Genomic DNA, 25,467 nt, shown 5'->3' on the forward strand with positions numbered 1-25,467 from the left:
CATGGAGCACTGTTCAATCCATCATCCAAAAATGGAGAGAGTATGGCACAACTGCAAACCTACCAAGACATGGCCGTCCACCTAAACTGACAGGCCGGGCAAGGAGAGCATTAATCAGAGAAGCAGCCAAGAGGCCCATTGTAACTCTGGAGGAGCTGCAGAGATCCACAGCTCAGATGGGAAAATCTGTCAACAGGACAACTATTAGTCGTGCACTCCACAAATCTGGCATTTATGGAAGAGTGGGAAGAAAAAACTCATTGTTGAAAGAAAGCTATAAGAAGTCCTGTTTGCGAGAAGTTATGTGGGGGACACAGCAAACATGTGGAAGAAGGTGCTCTGGTCAGATGAGACCAATATTGAACTTTTTGGGCTAAAAGCAAAATGCTATGTTTGGCAGAAAACTAAGGCTTCATACACACTAATAGATTTTCTGCAGATTGTCTTCAGATTTACCAAAACCATGTAGTGCAAGGGCCTGCCTGATTGCATGCAAATTGAAACGCGAATGCCCCGTACACACGGTCGGATTTTCCGATGGAAAATGTCCGATAGGAGCGTGTTGTCGGAAATTCCGACCGTGTGTGGGCTCCATCGGATTTTCCGACACACAAAGTTTGAGAGCAGGCTATAAAATTTTCCGGAAATTCCGATCGTGTGTACACAAATCCGATGGACAAAGTGCCACGCATGCTCAGAATAAATAAAGAGATGAAAGCTATTGGCCACTGCCCCGTTTATAGTCCCGAGGTACGTGTTTTACGTCACCGCGTTTAGAACGATCGGATTTTCCGACAACTTTGTGTGACCATGTGTATGCAAGACAGTTTGAGCCAACATCCGTCGGAAAAAATCCTAGGATTTTGTTGTCGGAATGTCCGAACAAAGTCCGACCGAATGTACGGGGCATTAAAGTTTGACCTCATATTTTATGATTTTGGTAAATCTGAAGACAAAAAACTGCAGAAAATCTAATAGTGTGTATAGGGTCTAACACTGCACATCACCCTGAACACACCATCTCTACCGTGAAACATGATGGTGGCAGCATCATGTTGTGGGGATGCTTTTCTTCAGCAGGGACAGGGAAGCTGGTCAGAGTTGATGGGAAGATGGATGGAGCCAAATACAGGGCAATCTTAGAAGAAAACCTGTTATGCCCCGTACACACGGTCGGATTTTCCGATGGAAAATGTGTGATAGGACCTTGTTGTCGGAAATTCCGACCGTGTGTAGGCTCCATCACACATTTTCCATCGGATTTTCCGACACATAAAGTTTGAGAGCAGGATATAAAATTTTCCGACAACAAAATCCGTTGTCGGAAATTCCGATCATGTGTACACAAATCCGACGGACAAAGTACCACGCATGCTCAGAATAAATAAAGAGATGAAAGCTATTGGCCACTGCCCCGTTTATAGTCCCGACGTACATGTTTTACGTCACCGCGTTTAGAACGATCGGATTTTCCAACAACTTTGTGTGACCGTGTGTATGCAAGACAAGTTTGAGCCAACATCCGTCGGAAAAAATCCTAGGATTTTGTTGTCGGAATGTCCGAACAAAGTCCGACCGTGTGTACGGGGCATTAGAGTCTGCAAAAGACTTGAGACTGGGGTGGAGGTTCACCTTTCAGCAGAACAACGACCCTAAACATACAGCCAGGGCTACAATGGAATGGTTTAGATCAAAGCATATTCATGTGTTAGAATGACCCAGTCAAAGTCCAGACCTAAATCCAATTGAGAATCTGTGGGAAGACTTGAAAATTGCTGTTCACAGACGCTCTCCATCCAATCTGACAGAGCTTGAGCTATTTTGCAAAGAAGAATAGGCAAAAATGTCACTCTATAGATCTGCAAAGCTGGTACAGACATCCCCAAAAAGACTTGCAGCTGTAATTGCAGTGAACGGTGGTTCTACAAAGTATTGACTCAGTGGGGCTTAATACAAATGCACGCCACACTTTACACATATTTATTTGTAAAATATTTGTAAAACTATTTATTATTTTCCTTCCACTTCACAATTATGTGCCACTTTGTGTTGGTCTATCACATAAAATCCCAATAAAAATACATTTACGTTTTTGGTTAGGACATGACAAAATGTGGAAAATTTCAAAGCACTTTAATTTAACCATGGCCTGAAACTTACACTGGTTGCAACTCGCACAATAGTCCCGCCCCCACCAGCTCAATTTCTGACAATTTTGGGCAATGGGAAATACAAAATTATGATTAAAAAAAGTCAAGGAACTTTTTTATTTTCATATAGACGGCTCTAGAAGGATATAAAATGTACCTTTCCAGTGTAAATGGCCACTGTTATGATATGCCTATAGCTCCAGCCAAATATGCAAAGAGTTCTTGCCGTTCAGTGGCTTTGTCTCTGACTCTTTCACATTTGCGGTAATGCTTACCACCCTCTGAAAAGCAAGCCAAGATGGCTTGCTTTTCAGAGAGAGGTATAACAGCAGCTAGCAGGCATTCAGGAGGCACCTGCTGCCTTCTAATGCCTGCTTTTTTTGTTTTTTTACTTTTTAAAAAAATTTCCAAATAGAAATTTTACATTGTGGGACTGCGCTATAACTGCGAGCCATGCATTTGGCTCATGTTTGCAGTGAAACTTCATCGATCTCAATGAGCGAGTTTAACAGGCTGCGCCACCTATCAAACAATGTTAAAAATGTCCCGAAGCAAAGCATTGCAATTGCGGCATCTGTGTGAAGGAACCCTCATTGATTTTGTAATTCTCAGGATTCGCTGGTCAAACTCCTGGAATAGCGCTGCTGTACTAAGACCAAAATAAATGGGCTGCAGGGCCTATTTTTCTGTGTGTGCAAAATGAACCTCAGCCCACATCATAGCATACATTTCAGCACACTGCATTATGGTGTGAATAGGCCTTCAGAATTTCTGCTAAGATCTGCATCAGATCCAGCCAATTGTGAAGTCTTTGTGGTTTTGTTAAAAAAAATCCTGAAAATCTTGAAATGTAAAAAGAGGAGAAGCACAACGCAGTGAACACAGGAATGTCTATTTACTACAAATATACAATCATGGAAGAAGTCACCCTACACATTACACATCTACACTACAGACATCACAAAATGACTGATCTCTGCCCAGCCACTGGGGGGTACTGTATATTGTGTGCCACCATGCTGCAGGCCCTCCCATTTGCACAGGTATAGGCAGATATCTGCTTCTTGCTGTGTGATATTTCAATTCCTGTACTCGCCGTGCTGCTTCTTCCTCCCGCGAGGCACCGGGCCCACACCAAATGACGACTTAATGTTCTGACGATCCCTCTCTGCTTCTTCATCCTCATCATATCTCACATCCTCATCCTCTTCTTCATCCTCATCATCACTAGAATGAGGACTGGACGGCCGGGAGGTGGCTGGTGAGGGGGGAACTGAGGAAGGTCTGGGGAAGCGGAATCCCTCCGTCTGTAATAAATAATTCGAAATATATGGATTTTACATGGAATACAGACAACTCTTTTTTTTTTTTTAAATGGAAAAGTTGAAGCCTTAGGTTTTTATTGCTGTCAGTGTCCCTACTGAGCAGGATTTTTCCTCACTTCCTGTCCCTGTGACCACACAGGAAGTGAAATTAAATCCAAAAGGGGGCATAGACATAAAGGACAAATTTAAAAGAAACACCATTAATCTCTGTTTCTTTGTCATTTATTAATTTATGTTTATCAGTTGGCCTTTTTATCATCCTTTCACACTGGGATTGGATCTTTCATGGATAGTGCTAAATAGCACAACTTCATATAATGGTTGTGAGTCAATGAATTTTTACATTTATGTTATGGGCCTGTTCTGCAATAACTTTGCCAAGAGTAAAAATTAAATATATATATTTTTTCACTTTTGTGCTTTTGTTAAATGTGACAATTTAACAAACAAAGCAATGTAAAAAACAAGAAGAAAGGACTAAATGCCCATTTACACTTACATTTTGATGCCAATGTTTCAGCATGCTAAAATGTGTCCATCTTTCCCATAATAAAAATAGTGTTTCTCTTCCCATCTTATCTCTGCAGTGCAGTGCATATTGAAAAATATGGCTTTTTCTTTTTTTGTAATTGTTTTAGTACTTTGGGAAGCCCATAGACCTGAATAGAAATGCATCCAAGCATCATAACATGTCGCAGTTTGATGCATTGGCAATAAGTATTAGAAAGCTTTGGTCATCACCCGTAACCCTATCTACTGCAAATTCTGAATAACAAAAAAGTGCTTTGAAACTGCACTTTAAAACGCATGTTATCGCAAAAATTAAACACATGTTGAAGCATAACAACACATTTGCCTAACAACACAAAAAACGCACTGTTATGCACATGCATAGACCTAAATGGGTCCTTTATGCTAATGGTTAGAAAGGTGACATAAAATATTAGGAAAATTATATTTAAAGTGGTTCTAATGCCTAAACCAAATGTTACTAAAAACAACAGTAAAATCAGTCTGCATATGCAGTGAAGCATGCTTGTTATACTCATACTCACTGTGAAACCTACGGGGTTAATCCTCTGCATTGTGTAAAAGGCTGTCAAATCTCCGCTCTCCCCATGGGGGATCGGATGAACACGGACCGTCTGTCTGTGTTCATCCGATCCGCTCTACAGACGGATAGAAAAATAGAATTTTCCTCCGTCTTCAGAATCGGACCATAGCGGGGACGGATGATATCGGGTGTCAGCAGATGTTCATCCGCTGACACCCGCTATCCCATAGGGATGCATGTATGTCTGTATTTCATCCGAAAACGGATGGATGAAATACAGACATACTGTCCGCACGTGTGAAAGGGGCCTTTGGAGTCAAGCTGCGCATTCTCAGTTTGGTGTGTATTGCTAGAGAGGTTTTTTTTCTTGGGAGAGTGCATGTGATCAGCACAGGGCCAATCAGCACTGTCCAGACATGTTCAGACAGAGGATCAGGAGTCATGCAGCCTCACAGGACAGCTCAGTGCAATATGAAAACCCCTCCTATAAAGCTTCACCAGGAACTGATAGAAATCACAAGACTGCTATATACTTCTGATGAGAAAGGATATTTAGCAGTTTATTTTTACTAAAATAATTGCATGTTCTGTGTACTGTGGAAGACCAGATATAGTGAATGCAGGGTCCTGGGTTTAGTAACACTTGCATTCCTTGTATTGAGGTAAAAAAATGTTTAGACATCAGCATCCCCTCTCACCCTTCTTTTACTTACCTGAGCCCTCATTCGACCCAGCCCTGTACACAGCTGCAGCTCCTCTCTCCCCTCGCTTCTGGGTATCACTGGCTTTACTGAGATACCATTGGCTGTCAATTAAAGCCAATGACGAGGAAGCAAGGGTCAGGGCTGAGTCCCGCTGTCTGTGTCAATGGACGCAGCAGCAGGGCCGGGCAATGAGCACGTACAAGTACCACCATGGGAAACGGCTTCCCATGGGGGCACTGGACATAGTGGAGGAGCCAAGAGCGCCAGCGGGGCACCCAAGAAGAGGACGCTTTGGAGCAGTGTCAACCGAGCCAAAGGCTCAATCATTTAATCTGCAGATGAGTGAAACATAGTGGATACAAAAGTAACAGTATCTCTAATCTCAAAAATGTTGAGACTACATCCTTTTCTGCTTTTCTGAACCTAAACGCAATGGATCAGAGGTACCCTGATGTAAATGGACACCAGAGTTCATTTACATCCAGCCACCCATAGAGCTATCATGGGTTCACCCGTGTCCGCCAGGCACAAACTGAATGGGCATGCACAGATGTCAAAAACCTGACTTCCATCCTGTGAAGCTCTGATTCAAGAGAGGATCTGCTCATTGATCCCCTATTATTAGGAGTGGGCCCGGCTCCATGTGAACCCTTACTTTGTATCTCTATCTCATGCCTGAACAATGTTTATAGACAATATTACTTTGTATCTCTCTATCTGAACAATGTTTATAAACAGAAGGACAGGGCACACTATACATGCCCTGTGTGCCTCCATGAAGTTTTTTAGTAGTCTGTAATATCACACCCGGTCTCCACAGCTTTATGAAGTTGAGTTTTGGATAGGTTAGAGATCAGGTTATTTTTTGTTGTCTCTGTCCTGTTATGGAGATTTCTCTTCATTTCCTGTCTTGTAGACTCAACAGGAAGTCCAGTTGTCACTGAACACGTGTCCCGATTGGAAGGTCTCCCTTATACCTTTAACTTCAATCACAATTCAAACACAGCTGGCTATACTTCTCCTGTGGCTCGCAGGAGTACAGTTTGTTCTGTAGTCCTGTAATCTGTTTTCAGCTGACAGCGGGCTAAAGCCCACTGTCGGCTGATGTCACAGGGCCAGCCCAGGCTCTGGAGATGTCCCAACCATATGGTCAGTATCCACCCAGAACCCTGGACCGGCAGCTGGCTAAGCCTCTCCGCTAAGAGCCTGAGCCAGCCGTTCCTGCCCCCTCCACAGCCCAGCATTCCAGTGAGCGCTGGAGGGGCATAGCAGAGAGCCGGTGACTAACATTTACAGCTCTCTGCTCAGAGCGGAGGGGGAAAACTGAGCGATCAGCGTTTGATCACTCAGTTCTCACTGCATAGCCGGCAGGGGACAGATGCAGCATTGGATCAATGCTGCATCCTCCTAGGTGAGTATAATGTTGATTTTTTTCAAATGCCCATACTTCTCTTTTAATTTCTATAATGTCTTAGATTTGTTTATATTGCATTTCACCAGTATGATGCTAATGTGGTGAAGGTGATTTTGCATCCCTAAAACAATCTTTGCTGCATCTTGGTGTGTTATAATAAATACATACAGGTAAAATGCCCTTCTAATATCTGCTTTTATTTGTTTACAATGACGCCCTATTCACACCCGAGTGCTTCATAGCACGAAGCTCCAAAATGCTCAACATCCAAAATCCCATGTATTTCAATGGTGGCTGTTCACATTTGTGGGCTTGGGCTCTTGTAGCTCAACACCTAATGCTCCAAAAGCTACACGAGCAGTTTAGTTTTGGGCGCTAGTTGACAAAAAGGATATCGGGGAACTGGAGAAAGTGCAGGGAAGGGCAATCAAACTGATAAGAGGCATGAAGAAGCTCAGCTATGAGGAAAGATTAGAGGAACTGAATTTATTCTTTCTTCAGAAGAGGAGATTAAGGGGGGATATGATCAACATGCATAAATACATAAATGAGCCATATAGTGAACTTGGTGTAGAGTTATTCACTTTAAGGTCATCACAGTGGACAAGGAGATGCTGTTTAAGTCTGGAGGGAAAGAGATTTAACCTCCAAATATGGAAAAGCTTCTTCACAGTAAGAGCTGGGAAAATGTGGAATACACTCCCTCCAGAGGTGGTTCTGCCCAGATTGTTTTAAGTAAAGGCCGGGATTCTTTCCTAAATGCACATAAAATAACTGGATACTAATATTAATAGGTACAGTTGATCCAAAAAATATTCAATTGCCTCTTGCGGGATCAAGAAGGAATTCTTTTCCCCACTGGAGCAAATTGGATCCTGCTTGTTTGTTTGCCTTCCTCTGGATCAACTGTGAGTGCAGGATTGTGTATATGGTGGTTTTTGATGTGTGTGTGTTTTTTCTTTTCTCTGTGGGTTGAACTGGATAGACTTTTTCTTTTTTCAATCAGAGTAACCATGAAAAGTCTAAAAATGCACAAATTGAGTATTTTTGTACAATTCTTCCAGCCGTTTTTTTTTTGTACCTTGTAATGCTTTCCATTGGCTAAAACAAAAATGACTGAAGCTTAAATACGCATGTAAAACAGTTGAAATAAGCTTCTAAATCAATAAAACGTGAAAACGCTCAACAAAAGTATGCCTAAAAACACCTGAAAATCTCCCTGCTCAGGTGTGAAGGTAGGCTAAGATACACAACATTTTAACGCTATGGTCTTCGCCTGATGAATGGGTACCCTGAGTGGCCCCAAAAATAAAAAAAGACAATGAAGTGACTCCTTGATCTGTGGTCACCATCCTTACTTACATCTGCAGCAGAACCTTGCCATCCTGGCCATGGCATATATATGGAATATTTAATCTGGGTCTAATACTCATTTTATTTGCTCTACACCATATCAGATAATTTCAACTCCGAGTTTCAAACTTTTAGAGCCCATTCACATGATTGTGTTGCAGTGGTGCATGTTAAAACACATAAAATTCAGTGCAATTCCTTTTGAATGGCTCCCCAACGTACCTATGCAGTGCAGCACAACCTCACTTGGGTTGTTGTGCACTACAGTGTACATAAGCATGCAGTATGTCTGTTAAAATTGCCATGCATTGGCACACTATTCAAAATGAATGAGTGCCTTAATGCATGGCACCATTGAGCCCTACAATTTGGAAGCATCTGATAATTTAGTTGTAATATCAGGGAATGTGCAAAAAAGTGAAAGATGAGGATCTTTTGAATTTTTATAAATAATCACTGTTGTCCTTACTACTGTATGAAAATGAGCTAAAATTCATGGTATCAGCCCCCTGTCCCCTCAGCCATCTGAATCTACAGTATTATAAAGCGGATTATTTCTTGTTGAGTTGTGCTCTCCTCAGCCTCCAAAACCCAGAAAACATAATTTGCATCCTCCAATCCATCTGCCACTTTTATTACCCACTACATGGAAGTTAATTGGCGTTAAATCCACCTTAGTGTATAAGTTATGAGCGGCTGTCAGCGTTGAAGCGATGTCAGCACTTCCTCTTCGCACACCTTTTATGGTTCTATTGATCTGGACACAATAAAATGATATTTACAGGAGAGATAAAGAAAGATGGACCCGGGGATGGAAGACAGATTCCTGAGCTGAATTCTGATTTGCAGAAGTTCCAGTACAGCAGAGAGGAAGTCTTACTATTAACTGATGACCACAAATTGCCTAGTAATATAACCTATATGACATGTAATAGTGGAAGGGTTAATCTCACCTGGTGGTGGTGGTGGTGGGGGCAGCATCCTGCATTCCAAGTGTCTCTCATTTTATCTTGGCATTCATTTTCCCCACTTGGCTGCCCTATTCCTGACAGTACCTTCTTCTGATTGGCCCAGAATCTGGGGCCTTTGTTCCCTGGTTCTAGCTCTGCCCCCTCTCTGAGCTCACTGCAGCTCTGCCCTCACACAAATAACAAATTGCATGACATATAAAGATCTAAATTTTGTAATTATCAGTACTAAAGCCATGGTACAGGGTTCTGTGTATCCAGAAATTGGGGATATATTCCGGTACTCACCTTTGGTGGTGCGCTAGGCTCCATCTCAAACTTGTCTGGAAACATTCGGCAGAGAGCCAGGTGACGTGCATGCCTGTAGAACTATAAGAGATGAGAAAATACATTATTGCATAAAAACAGTAGGTGAAAAAGTACACCCAGCATACAAGACAAGAGAAGTGTTACTGTGTAGAGTCCATACATACAGAATAAGAACAGATACTGAAAATGACACCCAACATTTAGGGGAAAGAAAAGTGTTAAGCAGCCCATAGATAAACTCCACTATCTTTACTTCTAACATGGGTGGAAGGAGAGAAAATTGCTTGACTGTCCCCCCGCAGCGCTATTGTTTTCTGTCAGCGGGGCACGCAGGGAGCCCTACTGGCTGGCAGAACACAAGGATTACTGCTAGAGGCTATAAAATATATAAAAAAATCAGACAGGCTGGTTTCTCCCAGGTCAATCAATGGATCAACTTGGGTAAAATAAGCCTGCACATACATGGATTGAGTCCCTGTTGAACTGGATGGATTTCTATCCATGTATGGCTTGCTTTAATGTGCACAGTCCATACATACAAAATAGGAACAGATATTGAGAATTATATGTAACCTTTATTGTGGGTCAGTATAATGCGTTCTCCCTTTATGTTTTATTGGGATTTACGCTTTATGTTTTCAGGCACCCATGTAACAGTGGACTTTTTATCATTGACTCCAGAACTTTATAATGACTTAGAGTTAGAACCACACTTTCCAGAGGAGCCTTGGCAATCTGGGCAGAGTAGACTACATCACAGAGTTTTAGTATGACCTGTTTATCAGACCTGATACATGTAGTCCCCGCTTCTGTGCCTGGTTTAATTTTACGGTGGACAATGTAAAGGAATATCAGGCCATTGGGACAATTTGGGAGAGGAGTTCTCTGGATACCTTGCTATTGATTGTCAGGTGTTTCCTTCTTCTATCCCAAGTTGGTGACTTACGCTGAGGATATTACATCAAGCCAGTTTGACACTCTGTAGCAAAGGGTCCAGGCTCTTTGGTAAGAGTCAATTTTGCATTGTGGTGGCGGTATACTCACCTGGTTGAGGGACTTTGGATCCACTTATCCACAATATCGTTTTGGAACCTGATAATTGGATTTTATCATTCACCTGAATGACTGATCACTTCGGACTATAATATATATATTTTTTGTTTCCCCTTTTTTTCACGTTATTAGTGCAACACTTTTATTGCTGTTGGACATTTATTGTGAAAGTATCTCACATTGGTGGTGCTGCTTTTTCTTTCACATTTAGTTTGTGTTTACAATTTTTTTCACAAGCGCATTTTTTTTTCCAGAACTTTATAGTATGCTGTCTTTGAGTGTAAATACTGAGAATTACTTCCAGCATGCATGTAAAACTACAAGAGATGAGAAAGTAAATTATGACAAATAATAAGAACAGATACTGAGAATTACACCCAGCATATAGGACAAGAGAAGTGGTACTGTGCAGAGTCCATACATACAGAATAAGGACAGATACTGAGAATTACACTCAACATACAGGACAAGAGAAGTGGCACCAATCACCATGCAATGATTTATTATAAAGAAGAAGTCCAGATATTAGTCAACACTTTAGATGAATAATGTGAATACGGGTGGAGGATAAAAAGTAGTCAATCTACATCTGAAAAGACGAGTGACCCCGTTTGATCCTAGACCCAAAGAATATGTATGATGAGTGATTATGAAAATAAGTTTAACCACATCTAAAGGCACGTGAGACACTCTTTCTTCTCAGAGAAAGTACAAAAAAATCACAATGTATATGGTAGATCGTGACGATAAATTCTATACTGAAATATCCAGATTTGTGAAAATAAATTTGCATAAATAGTAACAAAAAATGTCCGCAATGTTGGTGGGGAGATATGACTCCCAAGTGAACAACATAAATCTGACGAATTAGTCCATATAATGCAAACAGTAATTGGCCCAACTTGAATCCAAAGCAGATATCATCACCATAGACATCCAGATCAAAGTAAGGGATAAATTACTCTTACCGACTTCGGTGGACTCACAGGCCGTGGGCGGTGAGTCAAATAGGCTTGTACTGTCTTAGGATGGATGACAGTATGAGAATGGCTTGTACATCAGATGGAGGACTGGGGATCGACCCAGACGATTTCCACGGTCAGCGTCTTTGTCAGCAAACATGGACCACGTGTAAAGAGAAAACAGGGAGCCTCCACATAGTGTAAATCCAAAGATTATTGACAAATGATGTTTATTAGATCACTTAAGATCGTCAAACAGTCCATAAAAAATTGTAGAATCGATTCAAATTGCAAAGATGGGTATGAGAACAATAAGCGTGGTATAGGTGGCTGGGTTTCTTGCTATACCCAGCCACCTATACCACGCTTATTGTTCTCATACCCATCTTTGCAATTTGAATCGATTCTACAATTTTTTATGGACTGTTTGACGATCTTAAGTGATCTAATAAACATCATTTGTCAATAATCTTTGGATTTACACTATGTGGAGGCTCCCTGTTTTCTCTTTACACGTGGTCCATGTTTGCTGACAAAGACGCTGACCGTGGAAATCGTCTGGGTCGGTCCCCAGTCCTCCATCTGATGTACAAACCATTCTCATACTGTCATCCATCCTAAGACAGTACAAGCCTATTTGACTCACCGCCCACGGCCTGTGAGTCCACCGAAGTCGGTAAGAGTAATTTATCCCTTACTTTGATCTGGATGTCTATGGTGATGATATCTGCTTTGGATTCAAGTTGGGCCAATTACTGTTTGCATTATATGGACTAATTCGTCAGATTTATGTTGTTCACTTGGGAGTCATATCTCCCCACCAACATTGCGGACATTTTTTGTTACTATTTATGCAAATTTATTTTCACAAATCTGGATATTTCAGTATAGAATTTATCGTCACGATCTACCATATACATTGTGATTTTTTTGTACTTTCTCTGAGAAGAAAGAGTGTCTCACGTGCCTTTAGATGTGGTTAAACTTATTTTCATAATCACTCATCATACATATTCTTTGGGTCTAGGATCAAACGGGGTCACTCGTCTTTTCAGATGTAGATTGACTACTTTTTATCCTCCACCCGTATTCACATTATTCATCTAAAATTTTGCTTTCGTTTTTCACTTTTAGCGCTACACTTATACCACTTAGTTACTGTGCACAAATTAGTCGTTTTGTAGTGTTGGCTGCTACCTTGATGGTTTGGATTGGCGCGGTTTTTTACATATCTATTAGTCAACACTTACCCGGCCTAGATATCTCCAGTCTAGCAGATCTGACAATCGTTCTGTTCGGTTTCTCTGGATTATTCTGTGGCGTCGGGATTGTTGGCAAAAGGTGTACAAGAACTGGGTCAGCTGGTTACATGATTCATCAGGTGAGCGGAACCTCCGATCCACAATGTAAATCCCTGAAAATGAAGTGTGAAAAACCAACCTTTACCATTTTCATATTCACTTTTTCCTGTGATTATTTGAACCTTTTGGGTGGGATGGTTTTACATGAACTGGGCCATGCATTTGTTTGCAGTGCAGTGGTTGGGTTCAGGGCTGGTATTTGCTTTGTATTTATTATGCAGAATGCTCAACTTTCTCTGTGCTCCTGTTCAGCAACTTGGCAGCAGTCTCCTGTAGTCGCTAATAACACTGTAGTGGACTCTAGCAGTCTCTAGTAAGAAGGCTGATGTCTCTAGTAACGCTGCACTGATCTATGGAACTCTGTAGTGGCATGGCATCAGTTTCTGCAGTCTCTGGTAACAAGGCATCAGTCTCTACTCTCTACCTATCCTGTGATTTGGCTAAAGTCTGCATTGGTCTCAAGCACTCTGATGTGACACTGCAGTAGTCTATAGTACCTGCAGAATTATCCAGAAATCTCTTTTAACACTGCAGTAGGCTCTGTAACAAGACATCAGTCTCTAGTAACACTGCGTTAGTCTCTAGAAGTGACAATTACAGCAGACTCTAGCAGTCTCTTTGCAACACTGTAGTTGTCTCTAGCAGTTTCTTGTAAGAGGGCATCAGTCTCTAGTAAAACAGCATTGGTCTTCAGCAGTCTGTAGTAACACTGCAGCAGTCTCTAGTAACGTTTCAGTAATCTCTCAGCCTCTTGTGACTTGGCAACTCTACCTATACTGTAATTTGACAAAAGTCTTTAACAGTCTCTTGTGATATTGCTGAAGTCTCTAGCGCTTTCTCGTAATGTGACACCAGTCTTTAACAGTGTCCTATAAACTGGTTGCAATCTCCTGTCTTTCCTTCTCCTATTTCATTATTTCAACACATTTACTTCTATGTACATGTAATCAGTAAACTGCTGAATATTTTCTACCGTTTTATGAATTGTACACTTATTAATTATTTTATAAAAAGTGTTATCAACTGTCAGACATGAAGATTTATGAAGAGCACTATACAAGTGGGCTATGGAGGTTCAGGTGTATTTAGTCCTGAATATTACAAGAGACTGCTACTGTATGTCATACTATGTATTTAAAATGGACACGCAGGAATGTTCAGCCCTGTGCAGCACCCATAGTGACCCAGTGCTGTGATCTATGGCTGACTGGACATCACACTGAACCACTGGGCCTCAGGCTGAATGCAAACGGGGGTTCTGAGGATGAAGAGTTAGAACATTAAAAACTAATTATTGAACTGCTGAATGCAGTAAGGGAGTGGATTGCCTCATATCTAAGTCCTGTATGAATCACAATCACATTATCTCACAGCATAAATCATTACTACAAATAGGGTTGCCACCTTTTCTTCAAGTCAAACCTGAACACTTTAGTGGCGCATGGCAATTTTTTTCTTGTAGTATACACTATAGTATTATAAAAGACCTGGGACACCTTTGGGTGGACCAAGGATAGTAGTAATGCAGCATGCATAGTGCGCCATGATGAACAGTGTCTGTGGCCAAATTGCTCTTGCTGAGATCATCGCCCCGCCCCCCAGTGATGCCAAACCATCCCCCAGACAGCCGCCGACAGCTCCCGGATAGCAACAGATTTTTATGTGACTGTCTTGGTTACTTGGTTAGCCACAGCCCTGTCTGAATAACGTGCCCGGGTTTCAGACTGGATGAAACCCGGACACATGATTCGAAACCCATACTGTCTGATTGAATCCTGGACAGGTGGCAACCAGTGGCGGCTGGTGCTCAATATTTTGGGAAGGGTGGCAAACATTCTTAAATGGCAAAATCCTCCATAGGTTAAGAAGGACTTAATTTAGTAGTTTATTTGATTTTGTAGTTATTCATGTTGACTGGAGAGTATCTGCCCCCTGTTCACGCTTTTGTCCGGATGCTACCTGAGGAAATTATTAAATCTTTGCGTGGAGATCCTTGCTGGTTTAAAGCAACAGGAGGTCCTAAATTGATCGCGGTAATTCTGCCAAGCCATCATCCCAGTAAGACATTTCTCTACTCTTCCAATGCTGAAGGTTGAAAGAGACTTTTGTGAAGGTTCCTATGAATTCTCAGAGGAGAAGCCATGATGCCACCTCAAGGCCTGAGAATTCCAGTGAACATCGAGAGAGATCTGATGTGCCAACCTAAAGACTTAAATAACCTGAAGGATGACTTCTTTGTTTCTTTGCAACATCAGTTCCAGTCTGTCTGTGGATGCTAACTTCTGTCTTTACCAAGAGGCAAGCTTTTATGGGGTGGTGGATCTCCTCTGGCTACATGGGTAGGTACAAATCCTTGGAAGTGTTTAGAAGTTCAGGAAATGAACTTGAGGAGGGAAAATTATGTGGGTTTTGTACAAACTGGAAACTTATGGACATTTGCAAGGCTTTTGATCTAAATACAAGAGAGACTTTTCTGTTTTGCTGAAGACTATTTTTATCAACTTAAAGACTGTCACGTCCTTCTTATCCTTTCATGGATATTTGCTATACAGTTGAGATAACAGTTTAGATTCATTATTCACACAGATTCATTATTCATTCATTATTATTATTATTATTATTATTATTATTCATTATTCGTTCAGATTCATTATCTGGTCATATGTTAATTATATCTACTGCTTAATCGGAACATATGCCTTATCTGGCCTCCAACAGGTCATAAGTTAGTGTACATCAATGGATCAATCATAATAGCTGGCATCCGTGGCCTTCATCCAGAAGGTAACAAGAGCTTTGAACTTAACGGAAAAAAATATGTTAAATAGGTACATCTTATTGGCTCTGTAATATGTTATATAATATCATCTCATGTCTTTGTGACGTAGTCAGTACATAAAACACAGCTGCTGTAGAGCCAGAACAATAACCTACTAGCCTACTGTTTTATTGTTTTCCCACATGTGATAAATAAACCTTTGCTTTGCAAGAAGTGTTTGTTCTTTTACCAAGGGGCTAGTCCAGCCAGGACACAAGTATGAATTTTTCTGCCTCAGATTATTTTCCCCTCTCAAAATATTCACTTCTTTCACTATTTATTGGGTTGTAACTTTTCATTATGTTTAGAATATTACAATTAATTTTTTTTGGAATTACCTTTATATTATGTTTATTTATTTATTTATTTATTTTCATTTTTTTCCCCCTTCATCCTTTTAATATCTTGGAAATAGTTGAAAACTGTAATAATCCCAGAATATTTTCTAAGCAGATTAATTTGACATCTATAAACAAGAATTTTTCCCTACTTTTGCTCAATTTGAGCCCAGGTTCACACTGAGCTGCGGGAATGAAGCCGTGCGAGTTCAGCTGAACTCGCACGACTTCACTCTCGCATGTCAGTCCCGATTTCGTCTGCGATTTCACAGACATCTGTGCGGTGCACGATATTTTACCTACAGGTAAGCTTTAATATAAGCTCACCTGTGGGTAAAAATAAACAACGAGAGTTTACTACCAATTTAAATTTGAACTCCAGGCACAAAAACTTCCTTTACATTAATTCCTCATTAGCCACAAAGGATATAAGTTCACTTTGTGTGAACCAAATGCCTTTATAAGCCCAGACATTACTTTGTAAAAGTAGTAGTGACATCATCATGCTGTACATAGGTTGTACAGAGAGCAGAGGTGTGGGATGGATCTAGAAGGCCCCTACCACCAAGGCTGGGCGGAGTTTCCGGTTGCGGTGACGTCACATCCAGCCCATGGAGTGCACGCCATGGCGGTGCTTTCAGGTTCATTTGATCATTACCTGCAGTTATCAAGTGAGTTTTATCAATGAGTGTATTTTTTAAATAAAGCAGCGTTACACTATGGAAGGTTCCCTTTCTGTTCATACATGTACTCAGAGGCGAGCTTTGAACAGTGTCATAAAAAGCGGTTTAAAGGGTAGAAGGTAACTGAGAGGAGAGAGGAGCTGGAGAGCGGAAAGCATCTTTGCACACCAAGATTCAAGTAAGAATACATATGACTCTTGTATTTAGACAATATTTGCTTATACCGGGGTTAAGTTTTCAATTCCTATTCTGCCCCAAAAGCTCCCATGTGGCATCAACCTTAAGAAATTCAGATGTTTTCTGAATTTACTGTATATTGAGTATTTTCTTACCATAAGATTTGCTTGCAAGCACGCATGATTCTTTTTGCTATAAAGCAGAGATTAAAGTGGCTCACTTTGAAATATTTACACATTTACACTATATCACTTTATCTGTGAAAAATCTGATCATGTTATATTGATTTTATTGCATTTTTATTTTAAAATGTTTATTGCACTGATTAATTGGTGAAAAATTATTTGTGGATAGTGCTGTGAGAATGTATATAGATGCTTGCGGAAAACTACAGGTGGTGGCAGAGACAAGACCAGTCAACCTGCACAAGGACAGAGAGTAGCAATGTCAGGTCTTTATTACAGGAAACTTCTGCACAGGAATTGCAAGTTTCAAACTGGAGTACTGCACAGATATGGAAGAAATACACAAAGCACACCAAGATTCAAGTAAGAATACATATGACTCTTGTATTTAGACAATATTTGCTTATACCGGGGTTAAGTTTTCAATTCCTATTCTGCCCCAAAAGCTCCCATGTGGCATCAACCTTAAGAAATTCAGATGTTTTCTGAATTTACTGTATATTGAGTATTTTCTTACCATAAGCAGCTGGGTCAGCAACGTGCTCCTGCATGAAACTGCCAAATCCGGATAGGTTGGTTGTGACGCTAGGAATACCCATCACCGTACACTCCGCTGGAACATGACAAATACAGCACAGGTAAGTACACCGGGAGCCTTCTAGTAGGGGTTATCATAGTTTAAAGGTTTTTTTCAGCACATGTTATTCAATTTTTTTAATTATTATCAATGATCTATCTGATCTTCTTCTTAAAATACCAATTACCTGGCTGTCTGTGGCTTCTGCCCACCACAAGCATGCAGCAAATAAAGTCAGTATGGTGTCAGAACGCCTGATTTGCATATTGTGAAAGCCAGGCCATTGGCAGTTTTAGAGGGAGAGCTCAGTATTTGCTCTGAGGTCTAGGTCAAGGACCCCTTCACACCCATGTGTTCCAGTAACACATGTTTTATCAAACTTCAATGCATGGTAACGTGTTGCACTTTGTACAGTGCTGTTGCAATGCCATTCCTGTTAGCATTTGATAGTAAAGAACTCACAGATTTGGTCTCGTTAGAATGGAACAGGTTTGTTAATCAGTAAAACCCACCTAAACTGAATGATCCCAGCGCAGGGATATGTGAATTGACAACTCAGGCTCTGTCACCTACACAGTGGAAGGCCTTGTCTTCCCCACCTTGAGCTGCAGCTTAAATTATCTTCCTGCACTCCAATCACTGATGGGACAAAGTTCTTTAGCAATCAAGAAAAAGATTCCAAACTGTACACCCCCCTCCCTCAGCTGTGAACTACTTTAGTAGCATAGGTTGCGTGCCCTGCCATTTTTGTACCCCTCTCCTGTGGAAGTGCCCAAGCTTCCTCTTCTGCTGATCACTCAAGAATTCTTCACATACCTCTCAATTCTGAATCCTTATCTCTGTCACCAGCTTTACATCCACCTCCAATACATAGATAGTAAGGTTGAATAAAGACACCAGTCCATCCTGAGTGAGTGTGTATGTCTACAATTGTCCCTGTACATTGTGTCTCATTAAGATACTCATCTATTATATTATTATATATTTAAGGTACCCATATAGCGCAGTCAATTTACACAGCACTCCACACATACATTGCACACTCACATTGGCCCCTACCCTCAAGGAGCCCACAATCCAAGGTCTCCAATTCACATTCATATACTAGGGCCAATTTTTGGACAGAAACCAGTTAACCTACCAGCATGTCTTTTGGAGTGTGGGAGGAAACCGGAGTACCCGGAGGAAACCCACACAGGCACAGGGAGAACATGCAAACTCCAGGCAGGTAGTGTCGTGGTTGGGATTCAAACCAGCAACCCTTTTACTGCTAGGTGAGAGTGCTACCCACTACACCACTGTGCCAGACAATTGATCCACATTCACTTCCTTGGCACCTTTCTACGGTCACCATCATATAATAGAAGACTTGTTTAGATAAAGGACTGCTAGTGATAGGGAACAGAGCAAAGCAACTGAGTTAAAAAAACAGAGGGTGCTCCATTCTCTTCTAACCATCCTGCGCTTCTTCTTATCCCAGGAGCCCCACCAGTGCACATTCTTATCCCAGGAGCCCTACCTGTACCACTTTCCATTTGAGGACTCTGCCTGTGCCCTTTCTTATTCTGGAAACCCACTGAGCCACTTTGTATCCTGGGAAAAACACCTGTGCCCCTATAATCCCAGGAGATCCCCAATACTCCTTCTTATCCTGGAAAACACATCTTTGCTCCTTTGTATCCTTGGAAACCCACCTGTACCCCTTCTTATCCTGGGAAACACACCTGTGCTCCTTCTTATCCTTGGAAACCCATTTGTACTCCTTCTTATCCTGGGAGACCCATCTGTGCTCCTTTTTATCTTTGGAAACCTACCTGTACTCCTTCTAATACTTGGATACCCACCTGTACTCCTTCTTAACCTTGGAAACCCACCTGTACTCCTTATTCTAGGAGACCCACCTGTGCTCTTTCTTATCCTTGGAAACCCACCTGTACGCCTTCTTGTCCTAGGAGACCCACCGGTGCTCTTTCTTATCCTTGGAAACCCACATGTACTCCTTCTTATCCTAGGAGACCCACCTGTGCTCTTCTTAGCCTTGGAAACCCACCTGTATTCCTTCTTATCCTGAGAGACCTATCTGTGCTCTTTCTTATCCTTGGAAACCCACCTGTACTCCTCCTTATCATTGGAAACCCACCTGTGTGTCTTCTTATCCTGGGAGACCCACCTGTGCTCCTTCTTATCCTTAGAAACCCACCTGTACTCCTTCTTATCCTTGGAAAACCACCTGTACTCCTTATCCTGGGTGAGCCACCTACTTCTTATCCTGGGAGACCCACCTGTGCTCCTTTTTATCTTAGGAGATCCACCTGTGCTCCTCCTATCTTGGAAAACCCACATCTGCTCCTTCTTATCCCAAGAGCCCTACTTATGCATGTTCATATCCTAGCGGTCACATCTGTTCTGCTTTTTATTTTGGGAACCCCACCTGTGCTTCTTCCTATTTAAGGAGCCCCGTCTGTGCTACTTTTAATCCAGAGAGCCCCCCCAGCGACATTTCTTGTTCTGGGAGCCCCATTGGGCCACTTGTTTTCCTGGTAAAATCATCTGTGCTGTTTTTTATTCTGGGCACTTCACCTTATCTCAAGAACCCCCTTTCCCATGCCCCTTCTTATTTCAGAAGCCCCACCTATGCCCCTTCTTACCCCAGGAGTCAAGCTTTTGCCATTCAAGGAACCATTCAACATTCCAGCATCCACAGATAATACTGTATATATACATGTTTAATACATATACTGTATATGTTAGGTATTGTATGTTATGTTGGGCTGCTGTTAGAAATGGGGCCACACCATACCCTCTAGGGTCCCCTCAAAAATTAAAAACAATATTTTTGCAAAAAATACACAAAAATTAATGGCGGGCACCAGTGCAACAAAACTTACAACATTCTTGCTAAATCTAAATCGTTCACATGTGAGGTTGGGGGGGGGGGGGGGGGGGGGGCAGTAAAATCCCAGGGTTTAGCTGTGCTTTTACTGCCCCCCCCCGCCCCCTTTAGCTGCAGAGGCAGCAACTGGTAGTGTACACATCTCGCAGTTGCAATGCTTTGCAGCCGTGACATGAATTATACCCCATTCAAGTAAATAACACTGCTTTGTAAGCTTCCTGCAACTGCATGCAATGCATGTGGCTGCAGAGCGCTAGTTCTAGGTTAAAACAGTTGATACAATCCTCACCACCTGTCAGATGCTTTCTGAAGAGTGATCCAAACACAGATTACTTTTCAGAGAGCAAAGCACGTGTGAACGAACCGTTCATTTTTTAAATTATAGTTTAAAAAAAAAAATTAACAGCCCTGTTGGAGGGAGCTTTGGTGAAATATCAGGGGTCTAAACAAACCCCTGAAGTCTCCCTTTTGAGACAGAGAAAGGTACTGAGGACACAGATCCCTAATCCTTTCTCTGCAGCCTGAGCTGCATTGCAGATGAATTATATCTCCCAACATTTTGAAATGGGAATGAGGGACACCTACTAGCAAATGTATGTAGGCATAGGACACGCCCCATGCCAAACCCCCTTAAAGGAGAATTAACCCAAAAAAAGGTTAATTAAATCCACAAGGACTTTTTTACCACTACTATTCCTTTATATTGGCTTTTAAAATGTACAAATGCAGCAATTTAGAAATTGGATGAAAGGTTTAGCACTGGGAAACACTTTTTGAAAGATAAAAAGTGCATATTATATACATCTATATAGATCAGACCAAAATGAGGGACAAATGAGGGGGAATGAGGGACAGAGGGACATTGCTCCAAATTTAGGGACGGTCCCTCGAAATCAGGGACAGTTAGGAGGTATGGATGAATGAACAAGAAGTGCTCTGTACAGGGACTTCCTCTTCACTCTCAAAATGATGCATAGTAAAAACAGTTTACTATGCCTCAGCTATGAAAGAACACAGTAATCGCTCACTTTGTTCTTTAGTAGAGGAAGGTGCTGGTAAATATGACATATTTACTGGCCCCCCCACTCTTTATTCTGAACCTGATCCCCCTGTGCCTCGCCACAGCTGCAGCTGGCGGGAGGGAGAGGAGGAGAGGCATCAACGCTGCGGGGAGGGGGGGCACACAGGGCATCAAAGCAATGGTAAAGGGGTTGATTGGAGCCAGAGCGGTGGAAAGGATCGCAGATTCTCAAACTGACCCCCTGTGACTCCCCCTGTAGCGGTGTAGTAGCTGAAAGCTGGTGGGAGAGAGAGGAGGAGAATCAGGCTGAACTGCAGGAGAGCCACAGGGGGATCAGTTATAGGGATAAAGCAGTACAGCCATCCTGCTTGTCAGGTGCCCAGGCCCCATAAAGGAGGGTCGGCTGTACTGTCTTATCCACGGCCCTGATGTTGGGGCTATGCTTGAAGGCTCCCTGGTCACTATCTCCCATATGCACTGATCAGCTGTCAGACACTGAGTGATTTGAACTCTGGAGTTTCCAGAAGACCATAGGCGTTGCCAGTGGGTGGCTATTGAGGCTGTAGCCCCAAATCTGGAGCCCATAGCCCCGAGTCTCTTGCCACAGGGTCCCTGCCTAACCAGCAGGTCACGGCTGCGGCAGGCAGGCTGCATTAGAGGTGGATGAGAGAAGAGAGACGAATGGGCGAACGAGCAGAGATGACATCATCTCTCTCCGCCCACTCCAAGTCACCAGCGCGGGCCTCTTCACTGTCGGAGGTGCGGCGGGGAGCTGTGAGATTACATCATCTCTCACTGCCCGCCCCGCATCTCTGCTCTCCTGCCCTCACTAAATGGACCAGTGCTGCCAGCCTGCCACCAATGCAATGACAATGCACATTTGGTGGCACTGGCTGGCATGGCAAGTGACAATCCACATCAGCTGGCAAGTGACAACCCACATCTAGTGGCAGGTGACGTGGCCTGTGACAATCTGCTAATGGTGGCAAGTGACGTAGCAAGAGACAATCTGCTAATGGTGGCAGGTGATGTGGCAAGTGACAGTCTGCAAATGGTGGCAGGTGACGTGGCAAGTGACAATCCACATCAGGTGGCAAGTGAAGTGGCAAGTGACAATCTGCAAATGGTGGCAGGTGAAGTGACATGTGATGTGGCAAGTGACAATCTGCAAATGGTGGCATATGACGTGGCAAGTGACAATCTGGAAATGGTGGCAGGTGACATGGCGAGTGACAATCTGCAAATGGTGGCAGGTGACGTGGCAATCTGCAAATGGTGGCAGGTGATGTGGCAAGTGACAATCCACATCTGGTGGCAGGCGACATGGCAAGTGACAATACACATCTAGTGGCAGGTGACGCTGGCAAATTAAAAAGCTGCATCTGGTGACAGGTGATGGTGGCACATGACATGCTGCACCTGGTGGCAGATGTGGCAAGAGACATGCCCAGGGCTCCCACTGATTCTGCATTATGGTGAGTTGAACCATTTCATTATATATTAGAATGTAACAATAGAAACAATGCGCTTCGATCACCCTGACACCATATCAACCATGGTGCCATGATGACTGAAACGCCAACACCAGCCTTTGCCCGTGAAAAATTGCTTACCACCGGCTTTCTGTAAAAAGGTTGGTGACTGCTGCTATGGGTTCTAGCCCCAGATCTTTTGCAGACCTAGCAACGCCCCTGCAGAAGACACCTTTCAAATGGATATTTTATTAATGTGAAAATCTTGAACCATTTGCCAATTGATTGTCTCCTGTACTGCAGAGATTTCCCTGCTATAAATTATAACTACCACATTAATGTGCACTGAGCTGATGAATCAATATTGCATTAAATGAAATGAAGTGTGAGGAATTAGTTATTAACAGCTCCAAGGAATCTCCATCAACTGACTCGGCATCAGGATTCCTTATTCAGAGATGGTGACAAGGCAGGACAGGAAAGGGAATCCCAGTCAGCAAAAAATTCTAACAGGTAAAATGTCTGCAAGTCTCTTCACTTCTCTCTTTGTTCAAAGGTGTCTGTGATTGGAGTGGGGATATTAAAGTGTAAGCTCCTCTGGTCCAAACGGATGTGAATATGTAATGATAATAGTGTGTGACTGTAGTGGGTCATTCGAGTGTAAGCTGCTCTGCTGCAGAGAGAGATTGATGTGACTAGCTCAGTGTTCTCTGTACAGCACTGCTGAGTATGTCAGAGCTATATAAATGTATAATAATAATAATAGTGTGTTACTGTGGTGGGGACACATTAGAGTGTAAATTTTTGTTTATTAAAATCTCATACAACTTAATAAAAACATATTTATATCTATACAGAATAAATAAAGTAACTGCGGAATATATCAGAGCTATATAAATGTACAACACTTAATAACCTCCTACAGCTTTCAATACCACCTCTACGCCAATGGCACCCAATTCTATCTCTCTACTCCAGGGTCCTCAAACTGGCGGCCCACCAGCTGTTGCGGAACTACAATTTCTACATTTCTTTGCCCGTGGGAGTCATGCTTGTAACTGTCAGCCTTGTAATGCCTCATGGGACTTGTAGTTCTGCAACAGCTGGAGGGCTGCCAGTTTGAGACCCCTATTCAACTCCTTACCTCACCCCTTCAGTCTCCTCTCGCATTACAAACTGACATATCAGCATGAATGTCACATCACTTCCTCAAACTCAATCTTTTTAAAACTGAACTCATAATCAAGATCAATAATGCCGCTATCAATCTCTCCGCTCACGTCAGGGTACTAGGTGTAATCCTTGACTCTGACCTGTCCTTTCAGCCCCAAATCCAATTGCTGTCAAAAGCTTGCAGACTTCACCTTCGTAACATTTCTAAAATTCGCCCCTTTTTAAACCTCCAAGCTACTCATTCACCAACTTATTATCTCTCGCCTTGATTATTGCAGCTACCTTCTCATTGGCCTACCTCTTTATAGGCTATCCCCTCTTCAGTCTATAATGAATGCTGCTGCCAGACTCATCTACCTTACCAACTGCCCAATGTCCACCACCCCTCTCTGCCAATCCCTCCACTGGCTTCCCATCGCCCAACGAATTGAATTCAAAATACTAACAACAGCATACAAAGCCATTCACAACTCTGCCCCTAACTAGATTACCAATCTTGTCTCCAAATATCACCCAAACCGTCCTCTCCACTCCTCCATAGACCTCATGCTCTCTAGCTTCCTTGTCTCCTTCCATGCTCATCTCCAGGACTTCTTTAGAGCCGCTCCCATCTTCTGGAACTCTCTACCTCAGTCTGTCCGTATATATCCTACTCTGGCTCCCTTTAGGCAATCCCTGAAAACTCATCTCTTTGGGGAAGCCTATCACGCCTCCAACTGAACTTTTATCACTTTCATCAGCTCTCCCCCCCATTATAACTTTTTGTACTACTTGTCCCACCCTATTAGATTGTAAGATGTTATTAGCAGGGCCTCTTGTATTTTATTGTATTGTAACTGTACTATCTCCCTTTATATTGTAAAGTGCTGCGCAAAGTGTTGGCGCTTTATAAATTCTCTATAATAATTATAATATTAATAACAACAACAATAATAATAATAGTGTGTGACTGTGAAAGGGACATTACAGTGTAAACTCCTCTGGTGCAGAGACTGATGTGCCTGGCTCAGTGTTCTCTGTACTGTACTTTGGATCATGTCAAAGTTATATATAAATGTATAATAATAATAGTGTGTGACTGTGGTGGGGGCATTACATTGTTAGCTCCTCTAGTGCAGAGACTGACTTAGATGGCTCAGTGTTCTCTTTACATCACTGTGAAATATGTTAACACCATACCAGTAAATAACATTCTGTATAAAGAGAGAACGAGTGATTTAATTTAAGTTTATACTATTTAAAGGGGTTGTAAACCTTCGTGGTTTTTCACCTCAATGCATTCTATGCATTGAGGTGAAAAACCTCTTGCAGTCCAGCAGCCCCCCAGTGCCCCCTGTTTTACTTACCTGAACCCTCTTTTTCTCTCGCCGGGGATGAGCACACCAGCTCTAGCCGGTATCTTGTGTCCTGATTGGTTAGATTGATAGCAGTGCAGCCATTGGCTCCTGCCAATCAAATCCAATGACGCGGGCACCGG

General features: G+C 42.3%; 1 protein-coding gene across 1 annotated transcript in view; it reads right to left on the reverse strand.

Annotated features, from left to right (window-relative positions):
- Positions 1–3,026: 3,026 nt before the first annotated feature.
- Positions 3,027–25,467, reverse strand: part of GYS2 (glycogen synthase 2) — a 134,717-nt gene continuing 112,276 nt past the window's right edge. The window contains exons 13-16 of the mRNA XM_073621421.1: positions 17,372–17,467; positions 12,543–12,706; positions 9,257–9,337; positions 3,027–3,457 (exon numbers count right to left, since the gene is read on the reverse strand). Coding sequence (XP_073477522.1) covers positions 3,230–3,457; positions 9,257–9,337; positions 12,543–12,706; positions 17,372–17,467 — 569 coding nt within the window. The 3' untranslated portion in view covers positions 3,027–3,229. The remainder of the gene's footprint in view (positions 3,458–9,256; positions 9,338–12,542; positions 12,707–17,371; positions 17,468–25,467) is intronic.

The sequence above is a fragment of the Aquarana catesbeiana genome, linkage group LG03 (genome assembly GCF_042186555.1).
Source record: "Aquarana catesbeiana isolate 2022-GZ linkage group LG03, ASM4218655v1, whole genome shotgun sequence".
Lineage (NCBI taxonomy): Eukaryota > Metazoa > Chordata > Amphibia > Anura > Ranidae > Aquarana > Aquarana catesbeiana.